Raw genomic sequence first — 17940 nt, forward strand, 5'->3', positions numbered from 1 at the left:
TCTCAACGAAAAAAATGTGCTCTTTCATCACTTACACATAAAAATATATTTCAATACAAATTCAGCGGAAAATATAATAAGAGTTTGTTTGAAATTGAAGATTATTTACATTGTTGATCGGTATCACATAAGGAACGTTTAGTAAGACCAAGATTTTTTGAAGGACGTCTAACACGTTGTGATGAAAGGTTATATATAAAATAATTGTCGGTAAAAACAATTTATAATTAGGATAGAAATGAAAGAAATTTAAAACATTTCACAATTGATGAGCAAGAAGACTACCAATCACACTTCAGTACAGTCCAACCACGGATTGTATGGAATTGACCAACGTCCAGTTAAGACGAGTCTATCTGAATGAGGGGGAAAGGTAAAAATTTGATGCGCGTGTTCCGTTCATTTGAACGAGACTTTGCTTTAAAGGCTAACATGCATCTGCAAAAGCTGACCCCCCCCTCCCAAAAAAAAATTTATAGATGCGTCCATTTCCGCTTGCAAACCGGATGTTTGCCTTTCCGTACAATCAGTGGTCAGACAGTAGCTTAGTTAAGAGCAAAAGGCCAAAAAAGTGAAATATTGTTGTTTGTTGCCAAAATGCCACAATACTAATAGTACATTTTACTGATAATTAAAAACCAAACCTTTATGATAGAGTATTAGTATTACGGTAAGGTCAATTTAGTTTGAGGATTTTAGAGCTTTTGTCTGTTTTTACTTTTCTTTTATATTATTTTGAAGAAGCAGAGTTTACCTTATAGAGAAAAATTTGTACCTCAAAACCAGACAGACGCAAGTCCCAAAATTTCGACTTTCCGTTAATTAGTGCATTGTACGTAGAGGCTTATTCCGCATCGGGCCATGTAAACGCGTAATTCCTTTAAAAAAAAAAAAAAAAAAAAAAAAAAAAAAAAAAAAATCAATTTTTTAAATGAGCTCAAGTCCCATCATTTGCATGCGCCAGAAAAAGTTTTTCCTCTCTCCTGTAAAAATACCATAATGTGACTTACGTCCTTCTAACTCTGAGGTACAGAAATTATCGATGCAATTTTTGTACTGAGGAGAAAGAGAAAACTATTCAAGTTTAAAAACTTTAAATCTACCCTTTAAGTCAAATACAGAGCCGTTCCGTGAAAATATTATTGATAATTACAGATTTTTTCTCGGATGAGATACACTTCACTAATAGCAGATATTTTGGCACTCGTAATGGCACTTATAATGCTTTTGAATAAAAAAGAAGTTTCGGGAGATTTTAGTCGATTCTTATGTTTAATTTTGGTCTTACCACGTTAAAATGACACAACAGAAGGAAAATAAATTTATATATAAAACTCTCGTTTGAGATTTTCTATGTACACATTATATATATCACGCACTGAGACTAAGAAATATGAACCTCGAGCATCTCTCCTTTCCGTCACAGTGATGCGCCCATGACTTTCACCGCAAGTGAGTGGAGTCGGTGGCACAAAAATAAGTCAAGTGAGTAAGATCCTAAGAACTATCGAAGTGTTTGCTGTTACACGAGGAAGCTCTGAACGAAAGACGAAAATTTGATGGATCGTGCTCGCATGTATTCTTGGAATGTTACGAGGAAGGGAGAAAATGCTACTCGGTCCCTTGCGTAAGGACGAGGAAGGCTCTGTCTGTGTAATTAAAAAGTCTATGGATGCTGGAGTACCTTAGCTGAGTCCGTTGACAGTGTTGACCTGGCTGCAGGCAAGCATGAGAATGTCCCTCTTTTCTTTGGGGAACCTGAGCTCCCGTCCGGCCAGTCGAGCGGCCTCGAGTTCACGCTCGGCATTGGCCAACTCCCGCGCGATCACACCCGGATTCTCCTGCTCGCGCGCGATCCAGTCGAGCGCCATTTGCGATCGCATGTCGTCGTCGAGGGCTCTGTGCGAGTAGTGGGCCACCACCTCCTGCCTCGAGCACTGCCGTTCGCGCATCGCCTTCAAACTTCCGTTCCAGTGGAGAAGTTGGAACACTGTCATCAACTCTTGGAATTCCAGCATGGTTCTTCCCTTGTTGGACTCCAACATGAAGCGGAAGGCATCGATGCCGCTGTGAGAACCCGGCGAGTCGTCCCCTGTCGATGGAATCTGCAAAAAAAGAAGGAATAAGTTCCCTGATAGCATAACAGGTCGCCGAAAAGTTACTGGTACGACACTTGCGAGTCACTATGGTCCCAGACATTGAGTGACAGAACTGTGTTAAAAGAAAAAAAAAAGAAGTAAATTTCCTGATAGCACAACATGCTATCGAACAATTCCTGGTCGAGCACACCCAGAAGTATCGTTTCACTTGACGGATTTTGTGACCACGAGCATATTTAACGTCCCACAGTCACCATTAATGAAGACGATAAATTTTCGATCGGCTAGGATCAAACCCAGGCCCTCCGGTCACTGCGAGTCACTATGATCACAGTCACAAAGTGACAATGATCGTGTACAAAAGAAGAAAAAAAACTAAGGTCCTTGTAGCTCAACATACCACGGAAAGGCTACTGGGACGTCATTTGTGGGTCACTGTAGACACATTCTCAAAGTAGCCAAATTGTGCAAAAAGAAAAAAGTACCAAGTTTCCTGATAGCATAACATGTCACGGATAAGTTACTGGGAAGTCACTTGCGACAAACTACGGTCACAAGGTGATACTAAGTCACAAAGTGATAGAATTGTGGGAAAAAATTGAAAGTTCCCTGACAGCACAATATGCCACGGAAAAATTAATGAAACGTCGATTGCGAGTCACAAAGCGCCAGAATTGTGACGGTTCATATTAATCATGCCGTGACACATCTCTGACATGTTTCACGTGATATCACTGCAATTAATTTTTGATTGGTCCTTTGTAACGTAGTCTAGACGTCATTGCAACGTCAGTTTGTGGCGTGTTCGCGGACTGACATTCGTAAGTTGCTACAACCTGTTGGTGACTTGACAGACCGTCGCCAAACGACTTTCACGTAAGGGTCCTTCCTGTTTTCATCACTGTGCTGTTAAGGTAAAAACGTGTGAACAGAGGTCATCCAAAAAGTAAGTTCTACAGTGCATAAAAAGAAACAAAACATAATCATTTGAAAGGCTTTATTTCAAAAGATATGCCAATCGGAATTTTAACACTTGTCATTCCTTGGGATAAGTCTCCGTAGTCTGCCGCTGGAATGGAGCGAACGCAACACAGGCAAATTCCAAAAAAAGCAACTACAGAAAATTCACTGATTGATCCATCCCCATTCTAGACCTGAACTCGGGTCTTAGCGACGTCTACCTATTTTTGTGCCTGAAGAAATTTCTGTCGCTTTCTCCATTCCGGCGCTCGACTTCTATAAGGGGCATTCAAATGAAACCCGGTCACTAGTGTAAAGTAACGATTTTATTATCTGAAAAATAGTTGCCAAAACTGTTGGCACATTTATCCCTTTGCGACATCAGACGGTCGATTCCATCTTTGAAGAAACTAGTAGGACGTTGTCGGATCCAGACTTGGACCCAGTCACACTTCGTTCGTCCGCTGTAAATCGGTGTCCGCGAATACCCCGTTTCAGAGGTCTAAAAATATTTTTGCGCTTATTACAAGTAGTATCTTGCATAGTTTTTAAAACCTATAATAATATGTTAAATACAAAATGTCAGACTTTCAAATAATTTAGATGTTTTTATTGGCATCTGAGAGATAAGATACTGTCAGAAAAGTAAATGCTGCAGAATGTTTCACAGTGATGGTTGACGAAACAGTTGACATTTCTCAACAACAAAAATTTAATTTTCCTAATGAAATTAAAAGTAATATTAAAAATGTTTTCAGGAAAAAAAAAATTGCAATGCATTTTTGGAATAGTTTCGAAAATTTTCGGAGGAGGTTTGAATCCTAAAAACTTATCCCTTGCCTTCGGCTCTGATCTCAACATTTTTATTTTTCCCACCAAAACATTGTTTTTCAAACATAGGAAATGCGTGAGAAAGGTGAAATTATATTTATCAAGAAAATCTTTTAACCAAAAGATGAAAAAAAAAAAAAAGTCAGATTTCTTTTAAGCAGTCCCGCCTGAAACAACCTCATTACTAAGTTTTATTGCTGAATAAACCTAAACGGAAAAGCAGAAAAAAAAAAAGAAAAAAACAAGCTTCGGAAGCAGTCAAACGTCTTAAAACTAATTAAATAAGGACAATGATTATACATCTGAGAAGAGATGAAAAAGACAATTTCAGGAAAAAGAACAAAGGTTTCCGCCTTGCCTGAATTTCAAGAGCGTCTTTCATTGTACACTACGACAGCTCATTGTAAGCACCACGGCAGCCGGTTTTAATTAAGTTCTCACAGACGAAACTTGATCGGATGAAACATAAAATAACTCTTTCAATAACTGCCAAATTAGGATAACAGTTGGAACGAAAGAAAAAATCTGCAGAATATTCGCAGGGAGTGAAGAAGTTGCAGTTAAAGAAAAGAACTCTTTTTAACCTTTAAAATCAACTTGTCGAACTTATGCCATACATTTGAGAGACGTCGGTTAACTTTGTGCTGCTTCGAATTTTTTATAAGGGGAATGTGGGGCAAAGTGAAATAGTTAAGATACCTTACGTTTTAAAAAATGAATTAGTTGAAAATCTGCTTTGAAAATTATGGTATACATAAAGAAGGAACGATGTATTTTATAATAAAACTTGCATTGAAACATTATTTAAAAAAATTTTTTGGCAGGGAATTTGTTTTTAACAAAAAAAAAAAAAAAAAGGTGTAAATTTTATTTCTATGGGACAAAGTGAGAAATAAAGTATTTTTCTAACGAAATATTTTCGATTCGATTATTAAAGATATTTTTGATTAAACAAATGAGTATGTAAAAGAATGACCGAATAAATGAAAAGGAAATGAAACAATAAAAGCATAAATAAATAAGTTAATAAAAAATAAAAGATAAACCAGTTAATAAAAGGGCGAATGAATTAAAAAAATAAGTGAATGAAAATATACATAATGGGAATTATTTCCTGATATTTATGAACATAATCTCGGGTACACACTTTGCATTTTTTTCATTCACTTCTTCAACAACCTTACCAACTGTCTTCTATTCAAGTGTGTCACCTGATTGTCAAAAAGAGACATGCAATTTTACTTACTTTTTCATCAATATTTTATTATTGCAATGGGGTTGTTTCCTTCAGTCAAAAGTAGTAATTTTTGCCACTGAAATTGATAGAATAAGCAGAAGAAAAAAAAATAACGTGGACTAGGAAAATACTTTCATTTTCCCAACAAATACTTTTTAATTAATTTTTTAAAATGTCCGATTCTTCAAACAAGACGTGGTCTTCATGACGTCACAAATGATGCACTATGGCGCCTCTTTCTACCGCATTTCCACGTTATGATAATCAAGAAGCGAATTAAAATTGTGCTCAACGCTTGCTAACAACCATATCGTTGCCAATACACGTGAGTAAAGATGCGAATTAAATATTTTGGACCGTGATTGGCAACACTGAATGGCATTTAATCATTTGTGATGTCATCGGCAGAAGCGTTAAGCGATGAAAGAGCACCGATTCATAGGCGGATTTAGGACTGAGTTCCTGGGAGGGGGGGGGGGCAGGATTTTTTTTTTGGAGCAACATTTTTAATTGCCCCCCCCCCCGATGTTTTTGCCTGTTTTCTGTGATGCGTAAGACCATTCTTTACTTTTTTATGTGTCGTTTTCATCGCAGTGTGTAATCATGCTGTCCTTTTTAAATTGACCTTAAAAGAGAGGGGGCTGGTATTAAGAGAGTGACGCAGTGCTCCCTTTTAAGTGGGATATAGAAAATCTCCAGTTTTAGGGGGGCCCAGGGGTACTCCCCCGGAGGAAATTATTTAAAATGGATATAAAATTCTGCATTTTGAAGTCTTATAAGGGTTAATTGGAAATAATAGGCAAATATTTTTTTTTTAAGTTTTATGCTTTAAAAGTGCTTTGTGATGCAAGTTAATACTTTAAAAGAAATGGTGCACAGATTTAGAGAATAGGTATCAAGAGAGTAACATACTACCCATTTGAACAACTCTTAATTTATACACTTGATAAGAAATAAAATTGAAGCACACTTTGCTTAGGAGTTTCAAAGACTTGTCTAATTATTTTCAAAGTTTGGTTGGTTAGATTGGGTTTTTGGCTCAAGAGCCCTTGTCGGCTATACTGCGCCAATTCTTTTCAGGGATTTTAGAACCTATCAATAATTTGCACTTTCCAGTCTCTGAAATTGAGTAGTAGATTATACAGTTGTACAGTATTGTTCAAACTTCGTAACAAACGGCTATTTTAAGTTTAAAAGAAAAAATAGACTTTAATTTCCTATTCAAAAAAGAAAAAAAATCATGAATTTTTTTGTTATAAGATTTTGGAAGACAAGTTGTTACTATATAAACTCCTCGCAAAATTGGGGGGGCATTGTCTCCTTTGCCCCCCCCCTATAAATCCACCCATGCTCTTCTGAATTATTCAAAAACGAAAAAATAATGATTTTTTTAAAAAAATTTTTTGGAAGATATGTTGTTACTACATAAAGTCCTCCCAAAACTGAGGAGGGGGGGGGGGGATTTTCATTTTCTTAAACAAATATGTACCCATCCCCCAATAAGCATTGATATTTTTTCTTTCACTCTACATGTAATGTTTTATTCAATGTTATAATTTATACAGTTGCTTCCAATAGTGTTCGTACACTTATCATTTTCAATGAAATATTGCTCTACCAATAGTTAGAAATAATATTTTGGAATGGGTAAACAATATTACAAAACTACTTGAAATATTTTAATAGCAAAATAAAATATGATTCTGAAGAAATAACTAATCAAAAAGAATTAAAAACTTTATAGCACAAAAGTGTTCATACAAAATATTTTTAAAAAATAATTGTTTAGTAACCTTTTAAACAAACCGATGAAACTCGAGGAAAAAAAGCGCTTGATGCAATAAAAAATAAATGCAAACTGCTTATAGCAGCTTTTGGTTCCGAAACGATGACCTCTTTTTTTTTTTTGTTATGCTCGTTGGTGGCAGGACTTATAAAGGCGTACCTCATGTTGTTTATATAATATCTTTTCCTTCTGAAGATGTTTCTAGTAAGTGTTTATGTTGTAGTATCAATATTTCATTATTTGTGAAGCCTTTTTTTTTTTTTTGATGTTTTTACTTGCATGAAGCATATGAGGTAAAGTAAATATCAATTTAATACAAATCATTTTAAGTTAGAGAAAATATTAATTTCCGTAAAGAACTCGATCTTTGTGCTTGATATTTCAGCAGAATATTTTCAATATTTTTTTCAATTTTTCCGCAAATTAAATAAATTAATGAAAATAGAGTTTTAATGTTTAACCTCGATTAAAAAAAAAGATACATTTTTAGTAGCAAGTTTTGAAAGCAATAATGATAAGCATTTTTTGTTGTTTATTTCCACACTTAATACACTAAATTTATAAGTTTTTCTATGTCAATTTGTGTTACATGATTTGTGATAATTATGAGTTTTTCTATTATACATAGTTTCTACGGCTAAAATTAATGCAGCATTAATTTCATTGCCATATTTGCCGTTTCAAGGTATTGGTCAACAAAAAATGAGAAATCCGGGTCTACATAAAACCAGACTAGGAAGCATTGTCGATAAATTGAAGAAACTCTAATTCCAGAACGCCATTCAGAAATTTATTTCAGATATCAACTGAGAGAAATCATTGTCTGCCTGCCTAAATAAAAATTTTGCCCATCCGCTGTAAAAATAACTCACTCTTGCAATCTGCTTGGAAAAATAGCTGTCACTGTCAAATAATCATATTTTGAAAAATATGAAAATGAAATCAGATGCTCTTTAAAGTCACAAGAGAATCGTAGCTTTATAACTAAAGGGGGAAAAAAAACTCAGATTTTGAAAGAAATTGTGGAAAAATGCTTTATTTCAGAAATCAGCTGTTGCATTTAATCGTAAAACTTTCCTCGAAATAGAAAAAAGATCAATGTACATGAGGGCGTACACCCATGAACTTACACATTTACTTATTATATATATATATATATATATATATATATATATATATATATTATATATATATATATATATATATATATATATATATATATATATATATATATATATATATATATATATATATATATATATATATATATATATATTAAAACTCTTTTAGGATGGATCCAACATCATGGAGATAATCAGAATCAAGACAGACGAAGATTTTTTCCATAATTATAACAATATTCAGAGTATTCTATTATACACTGATTTCATGTTACACATGTTTGGAAATAATAATAAAAACTTAGGGGTTAAAAAGCAAAGGTATATTTTATAATTATTTAACAAACATTACAATAAATTAATTTTACTAAAAGATTTATTTCACATCTGCACTTTTTTAAGATTTATATTTTCAAATACCTTTTGCAATTTTGGCAGAGAATTGTTTTCAAAGTATGAAGTATAAAATGCATGCAATAATGAAGTTTCTGTATTAAACATAAATTTGGCCAAATAAACATTCTACATACAAGCAAAATTGATAAAACAAATAATTGATTGGAAAAAGAAAAAGGTAAGGTTTTCTTAAGATTATCTAATTTTATTTCCTCTATCTAATTTTAGAACAAAGATATACTAACTTAAAGTTGTCCATTTTATTGTACTTTTTCTTTGAAGTTTGTGGTATAAGTTGGATAAAAATCTTTTTTTTTTCCTGGAATTTTTTCATGCGATGCAATAAAGAAGAAAATCCACAGCAAATTTCTCCCGAGCATATATCGATGTAACTGTGCATAAAAGTGGCACATGATTTATTTTTCCAGAACCCAATGTCTGCTGAGGAAGTAGCACTTTTATATTCCCAGTAGGGCAGGGGCGATGTAGGAATTTCTTCATCGGGATGCATCGCCATCCCTACATCGCGATGTAGTTCAAACAGTTTGAAATATTCTTCCCGCTTTAGGGCCACCCCCCTCCCTCATTAGGGGAGTTTTCCTTACAAAAATCCAGGCTTTTGTCAGATCTTTTTCTAATTTGGCACATAGGTCCTTTAATCACATGGGGTAGTACCCCATATGAATACTACCCCATAGGAAACTATCCTATGTGGATTTCCAGCATCAAAGGACATCTGGGTCGAATCTGGAAAAGATCCGACGAAAACTGGATTTTTAAGAGGAAAACTCCTGTGGGATTTGGCACATATAGCGGGACGAAAACTACAATATGGGAATTCCCAAGGATCAAAAGACAAATGTACCAAATTTGAAACAGATCAACCAAAAACTGAGTTCTTATAACCCTCCCCCCCCCGACACACGCATGGTTTCCCACTCCATAGCGGGACGAAAACGGGAATTCCAGAGCGTCAAAGGACATCAGTGACAATTTTTGAAAAGACCTGATAAAACTGGTTTTCTATAAGAAAATTCCCCATTTGGTGGTTGTCCCCATAGTGGGGCGACACTTTATGAGAATTCCTGAGCATCAATGAACGAACTTCTATGCCAAATTTTGGAAAGATCCGACAAAAAATGAATTTTTTTCAAGGAGAACCCCATTTGGGTTGCCCTCCCCCCCCCATAGAGTGACGAAAGCTAACCTCCGTGAATTCTTAAGCATCAAAGAACCCCCATGGCAAATTTAGAAAAGGTCAGACAAAAACTTTTTTTTTGTATAAGGAGAACCCCCCAATGCGGGGTTGCTCCCCCCTCCCCGTCATGGAGGGTTGAAAACTACCATGTGTGAATTCCCGAGCATCAGAGAACCTCTTTTCCAAATTTGGAAAATATATGATAAAAACTGTTTTTTCATAAGAACCCCCCCCCGTATGGCGGTTGCCCCCCATAGCGGAAGGGGGCAACCGCCCCATCCCATCCATTTTGCTATTTGATGCCATCCTGAGCATCAAATAACAAAACTCAGTGCCAAATTCGGAAAGATCCAACAAAAACTGGATTTTTTTGTAGGAAAACTACCATAGGGGTTGCCCCCCCCCCTAGAGGGACGAAAACTACCCTGCGTGAATCTCCGGGCATCAAAGAACCTCTGTGCCAAATTTTGGAAAAATCCGACAAAAACTAGATTTTTTTCAAGGATGCCCCCTCCCTTTATAAAGTGATGAAAACTACCCTGCGTGATTCTTGAGCATCTAAGAACCTCTGTGGCAAAATTAAAAAAGATCGGACAAAAACTTCTTTTTAAAACGGAGAATCCCCAATGCGGGGTTGTCTGCCCCCCCCCACATTGAGGGACATAAACGACCTTGTGTGAATTTCCGAGCCTCCAATAACGAACCTCTGTGCCAAATTTGGAAAATATCCGACAAAAATTAGATTTCTTGAAGGAAAACCCCCATTATGGGGGTTTAATTAGATAATATGGGGAGTTTAATCTGCAATGATTTGTTTTACCTATTTTAAGAAGTTGTTTGTTTGCATTTTTACATAAATAAAAATTTGCTGGACATATTTTATGTGCCTCTTTTTTCAACAATTACTTGTCTTTTTTTATTGGGGGAGGGGGCTGCAGGCCCGTTATTTCAATTTTTTCCCCAAATATGGCAAAGAGTCTGGACTCAATAAAAATTTTACAGAAAACCAACTAAAACGACGGCTAGTCATGTGCAAAAACATGAATGCTCAAAAATCAAGACGGGAGGGGGGGGGGGGGGGTCAATTGACCCCCTGACCCCATAAATGACGGGCCTGTGAAAGTGACTATACGCATTAAAGTGGGAAACTACGGTGGTAAGATTCTGATCATACGCAAACGAATCTTATAAAATCCAGTCGAACCTCGTTATAACGAACTTAAAGGGACCATTAAAATCGATTAAAAAAGTGGTTCACTTTATCCGAAAAATAATAAACAATGTTTCTTCAATTTGACGAAATATTCACTCGGAGCATATCCCTGGAAGTGGTTTCGTCAAAAACGAAGAAAATTTCGTCAAATTTGAAAGTTCATTTCTGAGAGTGTGATGGTTAAACATTAATACAGTACAAGATTTTTAACGTTCATTGAGTGTCGTACATAGCTCTAGGTACAATAAATCTGATTCTAGGAGAAGGGATTTTATGTGGAACTATGTATTAATTTCTGTTTGATAAAAGAAATTCTCAATACTCACATCTTGAGACAAAGGTATTTATTTATACCTTTGTGCTGAAAATTAAAGTAAGAAATAACAACATCAAAAACCATAAATTGTAGATTATACTGCAGGCACATGTTTCGGCGTTACAAGGAACGCCTTTTTCAATGCAAAAAGTAATGAGCTTATGGATGAAAAGACTTTTCATCCATAAGCCCATCACTTTTATGGATGATGTCTTTTCATCCTCATGCTCATTACTTTTTGCATTGAAAAAGGCATTCCTTGTAACGCCGAAACACGCGTCTGCAGTAATCTGCAATTTGTGCTTTTTGACGTTGTTATTTCTTACTTTAATCACATCTTGAGTCGGAGTCAGATAGCAATTTTTTAACAGATTCTATAGTCCTTTGTATCAGCCACTTTTACTTGTTATTGAGTTTTGAAGTGCATTTATCATTATCAATGAACTTCCAGCAGGCCTAGAATCTGTTGCAGAGAAATATTTTTGGTGTAGAAGAGACTTTTGGTGCCCTATTCATTTATTAAAAATGGCACAAATAATTAATTCCGTAATGTGGTGTTGACATTCCAGAATTCATTACTTCTTAATTTTTTTTTTTGTTCCAGTAAAACAGGTGCTACTGCTTTTGCCAGTATTGATTCTTCTTTGGTTAAAACACAACACTTTGTCAACTTACAAAGAATTGGGCAGAATTGTATTAACTTCAATCCCTCATCTCACAAAAAACATTTATATATTTACAGAATATATTTTATGGTTAATGGAACGTTGAAACTGTGTACATACAATTAGAAATTTTGCAATGTAATTAATTTCTGTCAATGGAAAAAGCAATCATATTTGATTAGTTTGGTCCTTTGTCAATACACTTATATTCGGCAATGGTACAAACTTCATCTGCTTTGAGCTACCTTTTAAATATTATTCAAATGTTATAAAATTTTGTCCCGCTTATTTTTTCATGCATTGGAACCACATGGGAGGGTGAGACTCAAAAACATTTCACCTTCGAAATTTTGCACCACCCTAATGACTATGTTATTAAAATTTGTCACTCTCTCACTAGTGAGGGATTGACGATGTTATGTTACGAGATTAAAAATTAAACTATTGCTGTTATAAAATGAATGCTATAATTAACAAATTTTCTTTTTATTTATAAACAAATAAACCATAAAATATACTATCTCATCACTATGTTATGAGTCCTAATTATATTAGTCTTTGAAAATGGTTGTATTCTATGACTTCAGTACTTTTTAGCGTAGAATTTACTTAAATCAGTATTTCGTAATTTTAATGTATTGCGAACCCATCAGGTTATCTATTCATAGGCTTGCCAGATTTCTGAAATGTTCAACCGGAACATCAGATGTGGAAGAACCCCCCCCCCCCCACCCCCCGTGTCGCAGGTATTTAGAACGGTGCACTTTCTTGGTTGGTTTTTAAATTATTATTTTAGTTGGTAGTTTCTTCTCAATGGTATGAATAAATGGTTACTAACTATGAACTGAAACCAGAGGAAAACTAAAACCCATGAAACAAGCAAATAAATTTTTTAACACTTTATTTCTTATTTAAGTAAGTAGAAACTATATGAATGGGGGAAAAAAATTGAAATATATTTTCATGTATTTTCAACTGGCCAGAACGTTTTTCGTTTTTAGTCTTGCTGTAAAAATCTTCACGAGCTAATATTTTATTAATTTTTATGTTAATATTACAAATGACAAATTAACTATCCTAAAGAAATAATCCTTTAGTTTCTTATTTTAGAATTTTTTGGTCATATTTTTATCAAATTTATCATTTTTCGGGACATGAAGTAAACCGGCCGGGACACCGGAATTTTGAATGAAATCAGGGACTGTCCCGGTTAAACCGGGACGTCTGGAAAGACTATCTATTTATGAAATGTGCCTTGTATTTTTTTAAAAAACTCATTAAGGTGTTTCCAATGCGTATTTGACTATTTTCACTTAGGTAAAAGTTATGATAGGCATCACTCCCTCACTTATGTAAAAAGAAAAACATTTTGTGCAAAAAATTAAAGCAATTGGTTATAGCCAATACTTTTCTTAATTTAGCTCAGCTAACTAATAAAAAATAAATCATGTGTTTTTAACAAAGTTGATTAAAAAAAAATTCCTTAGTTTTTATTTGGCATTTAGTTTGGTCTTTATTTAGAGAGGCTTTAAAATGGCCTGTATCATCATGCAGTGGCGGGGTCTAGCCGGGTCTAGCCTATCATTTTGGGAGAGGTAATCGAAATTTTTGAACTAACTCTAACTAACTTTATTAAAATGAAGTTTTAAAAACTCAATTTTAGGCTATCTTTAGAGACGTTAGGTGAAGGGGATGGATTTATGAATCTCCCTCGAAAATGTTTTGAAAATGGAATTTCCGATTAATTTTTTAAATTAGGGACCTAAAAATGCATTTTAGGCTATTTTCGATAATCTAAGAAAAAATTTCACGTTTCGGAAGCTGACCCTAAAATACTTTTTGAAAATGAAGCTTAGAAACCGAAATATTCTGCGTTTATATGCTGAGAAATCAGGAGAGGTGGTGGGTGATCTTCTAACTCGTTTGCTGTCGAGCATAAAAATGTTAAAGGATAATGGTTGGGTAAGGTAATCTCCGTTGAAAAATTTTCCAAATTGAAGTCCTAAAATGCAATTTTTGGTTACCTTTCGTGGCATTTGTAGAGAATTATGGGAAAATGGGGAGCTCTCCCAGAAAAGTTTCAAAATTAAAGCCATAAAAGCTCAATTTTAGGCTCTCTTTGGTCTTGTGAACAATTGCTGTACTCTAAGGACATCGGTATTTAGAGAATGTTCGAGCGTCTCAAGTTGGAATCAAGAAATGGTGTAAACGATAGAGCAAAAATTTGGAAATAATAGGGTTCTGTTTCGAGAAGAGGGATATAGTTTCTCTCCCAATTAAGATCTAAATTTCTCTTCAGTAAAACACATGCGTTAAATTTTGTTATCGTCTCATAACATTTTCTTTCTTTTTTTTCTTCTTAAAAAAACCCTACAATCACAAAGTTTTAGGAAGGGCCATGCCCCTCCCCCTCTAGATCCGCTCCTGTCTACCTTGGTCTTCAAAGGTAACTTTTTTTTTTTTTTTGACTGGGATCAACAACATCTTTAATAACACTGTCAAAATATTTCCAGTTAGGTGACGCACAAATAAAGTAAAATATTTTAACATTTTACCTTGCCCTGGTATTTTACTTTACTCCACATTTCCCTACAACGGAGGAGAATTTAAACGTTTAGAAATTTAATTTTTCTGCTTGAAAATATTGATTTTGTGTCCCATTTTTGACGTGACACAAAGATACCTTGAAAGGCAGCAACTTGAACCAGGCTAATAATTCGCTGTGAATCCTAGATCTGAAATTTCTTAAAATAACTGTTCGTATTATTAGTTTATTCTCGGCACGGAATACCCTCAAATAATGCTAAGCTCGCAGTTTCCAAAGCCTCTAGTCTGGTATTTTGTTACACTATTAAATTAAATAAGTAAAGGTAAATTAAATAAGTAAGGTGGAGAAGTCGGATTCCACCTAATTCTGTATTGAAAAAATCTCGGTTCTAACTAACCATTTTCCCTGGGGTATTTTCTGAGGAGTCTACCGAATTTGGAATGTGTTTTGTCTGCCAAGACTGTTGTAAAATAGCGCGTAAGGGGGGGGGGATTTTAATTCCAACTCTGGCTTCTAGGAAAGAAAAAAGAAAAGTTCGCTGGCCGACTCGTAACCAGGGTAGGTTATCAAGTTTTACTCTTGTCCTCCAACTTATCAGAATTGTAATAATCTCCTGAAACGTGTCTCCAGCTGGCCGCTGAATCATTACATCTCCGCCTTTTGCGATAAGTATCCCAGTTTGACTGGTTTTACAGCAGTTTAAGCTGAGCAGCAAACGCCTTCAATTTCTTTTAATTTTTAGACGTCTACGTTTGCTGCCTTTGTGTTTGATTTTCCTCCCCATTTCTTTCTTAGTCACTCTTATATTATTTTTTAAAACCTACTCAAAGTCGAGGAAAGAAGCTTAAATGGTATTGAGCAAAAATAAATGGTTCTGACCTAAAATTTTGATCATAAACTCATTCACTTGGATAAGGGATACTGGAGGAAATAAGTTTGATAAGAAGTCCTTTATGGAGCTCCGTCATCTAGTAGATGCTTGATTTCGCGTATTTCATACTAATTTTGAAGGTGAAATTGCTACGATTGCAAAAACTTAGGTCTGTGAGCAAAAGAGTTTTATCAGGAAATCTTTGGATTCCTTTTATATACATATATATAAATCTTTTATGATTGCAACGGTAAAGATAAAGCTTCATTTTAGAAAATAAGAAGAAACAAGTCTTTTTTTCTGTATACCAACATCGATTTTGCAACACTTGTTATCACTAGTCATCATTGGTTCCGAATTGTTCAAATAACTCTTTTCATCGCTTAACGCAAATATTTCGAAACGGCCAAACGTTTCCTACTTGTAAAAAGAAAGTCACTAGTTAGTAGTGATCTATTTAGAATGTACTATGTAGTTACTAAATTAGTTTAAAAAATAAGTAAAAAAATAATTTATAAAAAAAAAGTCTCATATAACACGGTTTCGATACTACACGGTACGAATACACCTGGACTTCAAACACTTATTGAATTTCTTAAAACTTTTTTTTTAATGATATTTTTACAGAGCTTTAAGTTTTTGTGTATATCCAGTTACAATATTCTGCTTCTGTTTATTCTTTATCTTAATTTTTTTTTTGACAGAAAAATAGGGTGAAAATGCTAATTAGCTATTTAAGAGATGGTCCAATCAGTAAATTTAACATAATTTTGCAAAGGAGCTTATATGATTGCAAAAGCGAACTATTAAAACATCTGCTGGATAATTTGTTCCATTTCAACTAGAATGTGCCACATTTATAATGTTTACGTCCCTAATTTACCTAAATTACCACGAAATCTCTACACTGCTCATCAGAGAAATGTCTTTTGGTGAAGGTATAACAAAATTTTCGTCATGTAAACTGTTTTCATACTGTTTGTATGACGTCTTAATTTTTTTTTTAAAAAACTTCTACCTGTTCCAAAAGAATCACAACTACGAGTAGTATGCATAAAATGTGAAGGCGTTCAAAGTTTATCTCACGTAACCACACAAAGCTACAAACACTTTTTAAGCTCATCAACTATTTGAAAAGAAAAAGATTAATAATGTTCAGAACCCAATTATTTAGAACCCAAAAAGTGTTTTTCTTTTTAATAAAAATGAGTACAGAGGAAAATTGAAACACATGTATAGAGATTTTGTCGTAAATTCATGCCAAATTTTAATCACGCTACATAAAACATTTCATACCGAGTCACGCGTCAAAGGAACAAAAACAAGAAAACCATAATCTGAGTGATTTTTATTTTTATTTACCTTGAAGGATGATTTGGCTTCTTGGACTGCTTTTTCTATGAAGTCGTCTGATATCCTTCTAGAGGGATGCTCATTAAAAACCGAGTTCATTAACGCTATTTTTGCTGCGCTCCGCCTGGCTTCGGCTTTCGTGGGACAGTTCTGAAATAAAATAAATATTACTTTAAAAAATGATAATGCAATAAATACATCTATTGCCTCTCTCTCTAATATTGTTTCAAAGAGACATAAGAAAGGGATTTACGATCATAATCGAGTGTGCTTTGATTTGGCTTAGTTAGAGAGTGGGCTTTACACCAAATTATGGTGGTACAGTTTGAACCGTGAAGCAGCCAGCCCAAAATTGCCAGCCTAGCTGGCACAAGACAACAACAGAATTAGAGTGGCGTAAGTGATCTTAATTTTGAGCATATGAAGATTTTGCAAAAATACGTATCCATCTATTTATTATATGTTACTGCCTAAGCTCAAAGTTCGGCCAAAATGCGAATTGGCCGAATTTCAGGCTTTGACCGTAACATATGTTCATATGTAAAGATACTTAAAACGCACAGTTCGATCACATATCGTAGCCGTTCAGGCAAAAACATAAACTTTAATAGATATATACTCCAGTTCTGATACATTGTCAATTTAAACTTCCAAATCGTTACGAAAAAAAAAAAAAAAAATAATTTTACAGACCCCTTCCTCTCACAGTAAGTTTATCTATGTATTTTTTAAATTGTACAACTAGTTATCATCACGAAAATTAACTGCAAAGCGCAACTCGTTACAGTAATACGTCAATTTGTTTGATACTTAATTTCTCGAACTTAATTTTTAGGAGGATCAATTTGCCGAACAGAACTCCAAATTTTGCCGAATGATGATAACTTCAAAGAATGGATCCCCGAATTTCGCCGAATGATGATGATTCTTTCGAATAGAACTCCAAATGTTATCGAATGATGATAGTTTTGAGGAATAAAACTCCAAACGTCGCTTAATTATGATAATTTTTTCGAATAGAACTCCAAATTTGGCCAAATGATGATAATTTTGCCGAATTGTCAGACAAAATTTACCGAATAAAGAAATTTTTGAAAGGCTACAGTGACCTCCCATCGGGACGCCCCTGTTGCCAGAACGTCGATACATTGAAAATGCATTGCATTTTTTCAAGTCAGTTTCCTCGGTTATTGTTCTTTTGCCGCTAAGGGGGAAAGTCCTCCCCGTTTTAAGATTAACATGATATCGACTTTTCTGGCATAGAAAATGTGGGATGATTCTAAAATTTCAGTGGTGGTCCTGCATCCTTAAACTTCAATTTCCTATGTGAACTAGAAGCAATAAAA

General features: G+C 34.6%; 1 protein-coding gene across 1 annotated transcript in view; it reads right to left on the reverse strand.

The window, feature by feature from the left end:
• Positions 1 to 1685: 1685 nt before the first annotated feature.
• The window catches only part of LOC129216032 (protein limb expression 1 homolog), a 371051-nt gene continuing 354796 nt past the window's right edge, over positions 1686 to 17940 (reverse strand). Inside the window, exons 3-4 of the mRNA XM_054850176.1 lie at positions 16604 to 16744; positions 1686 to 2105 (exon numbers count right to left, since the gene is read on the reverse strand). Of these exons, the coding sequence (XP_054706151.1) occupies positions 1686 to 2105; positions 16604 to 16744 (561 nt within the window). The remainder of the gene's footprint in view (positions 2106 to 16603; positions 16745 to 17940) is intronic.

This window comes from Uloborus diversus, chromosome 2 (genome assembly GCF_026930045.1).
Source record: "Uloborus diversus isolate 005 chromosome 2, Udiv.v.3.1, whole genome shotgun sequence".
Taxonomy (NCBI): Eukaryota; Metazoa; Arthropoda; class Arachnida; order Araneae; family Uloboridae; genus Uloborus; species Uloborus diversus.